Source organism: Penaeus vannamei, chromosome 36, assembly GCF_042767895.1.
Source record: "Penaeus vannamei isolate JL-2024 chromosome 36, ASM4276789v1, whole genome shotgun sequence".
Lineage (NCBI taxonomy): Eukaryota > Metazoa > Arthropoda > Malacostraca > Decapoda > Penaeidae > Penaeus > Penaeus vannamei.
The window spans coordinates 22,739,504-22,740,615 of record NC_091584.1 but is presented as its reverse complement, the minus strand read 5'-3'; the positions used below and the strand labels follow the sequence as shown (position 1 = coordinate 22,740,615).

General features: G+C 30.6%; 1 protein-coding gene across 4 annotated transcripts in view; it reads left to right on the top strand.

Annotated features, from left to right (window-relative positions):
- Nucleotides 1-1,112, top strand: part of LOC113817342 (pyrimidodiazepine synthase) — a 10,652-nt gene extending 9,540 nt beyond the window's left edge. For all 4 annotated transcript variants that reach the window (XR_011398176.1, XM_070114635.1, XM_070114634.1 and 1 more), the window contains one exon: nt 587-1,112. Coding sequence is in view for 2 of the 4 variants with exons in the window: in XM_070114634.1 (XP_069970735.1) it covers nt 587-712 (126 nt within the window). In the remaining 2 variants the exon portion in view is untranslated. The remainder of the gene's footprint in view (nt 1-586) is intronic.

The window sequence follows — 1,112 nt, the reverse complement described above, 5'->3', positions numbered from 1 at the left end:
ATTGCATGGAGTATAATGCATGGTTCCATCTTTATTTTACATTATTTTATAGGTATCTATCTGAAGTTTTCCTGCTTCCTTATATGAGTTGTTGATTCTGCAACACCTTTTTAACATTAATTGAGGCGGTTTTGATTCATAGCATGTTGAATATTACTGCTAAAAAGTTGTGAACTGGAAAAGAATTTTATTTTAGTGTCAGAAAAAAAATTAAATATAATTTTCCGGCGGAAATGAGTGTTCAGTTAACTCCTCAGTTTGTATTCTTCTGTTCTCTCTGTCTCTCTTTGTCTCTTTATCTGCCTGTCTGTGTATCTGTGTCTTTGTCCGTCTGTCTGTCTTTGTCTCTCTCTCTCTCAAACATGAAAACATGCAGTATTTTCTGGCTTTGTTTTTGTTTTTGTTTTTGTTTTTGTTTTTGTTTTATGCTTTTTGAGAATAATAAAGGTCTATAATTAACAGTAATAGAAGACAATAAAATTATATACATATATATATATGCATATGTATATGTATATATATATATATATATATATGTATGTATGACATATAGGTACACTGTATTTAATCCAAGCTTCCTTTGTAGTTTGCTTGGGTGGAGAAAATGAAGGAAGACAAAGCTGTGAGTGCAGTCTTCATAAGTGCCGAATCCCATTTCAAGTTCCTGAAGTCACACGTCGATGGTGCTCCAGATTACGACATGGAGGTTTAAGGACTCGATCATTCCAGGATAAAGTGAAGACAGACTTGAAAACACAAAGAGGATGTTTATGCCATTTTCCGTTAGGATTTGTTCAGGCTCTGAATGGCATTCATTATAGTTAATGATTTGTTGAATCAGTAAATTAACTTCTTATTTACTGATTGGGAAAGCATTCATTTATTTAGAAAGCTTAAAAATACTTTGTTGTGAAGCTTCATATGTATGAAACTTATCAGTGAAAGTATGATGAAAAGCTTCTGTCTTTGTGTTGTTTTAAATGAAATCTCTATATATATGTTAAATATATGTTGGATAATAATTTTAAATCTGTCAGGGATCATTAAAAACATTGTTTCAATGAATTTGTTTTATGTTTTAATATCAAGAATAATAATGTCTGTTGAATATA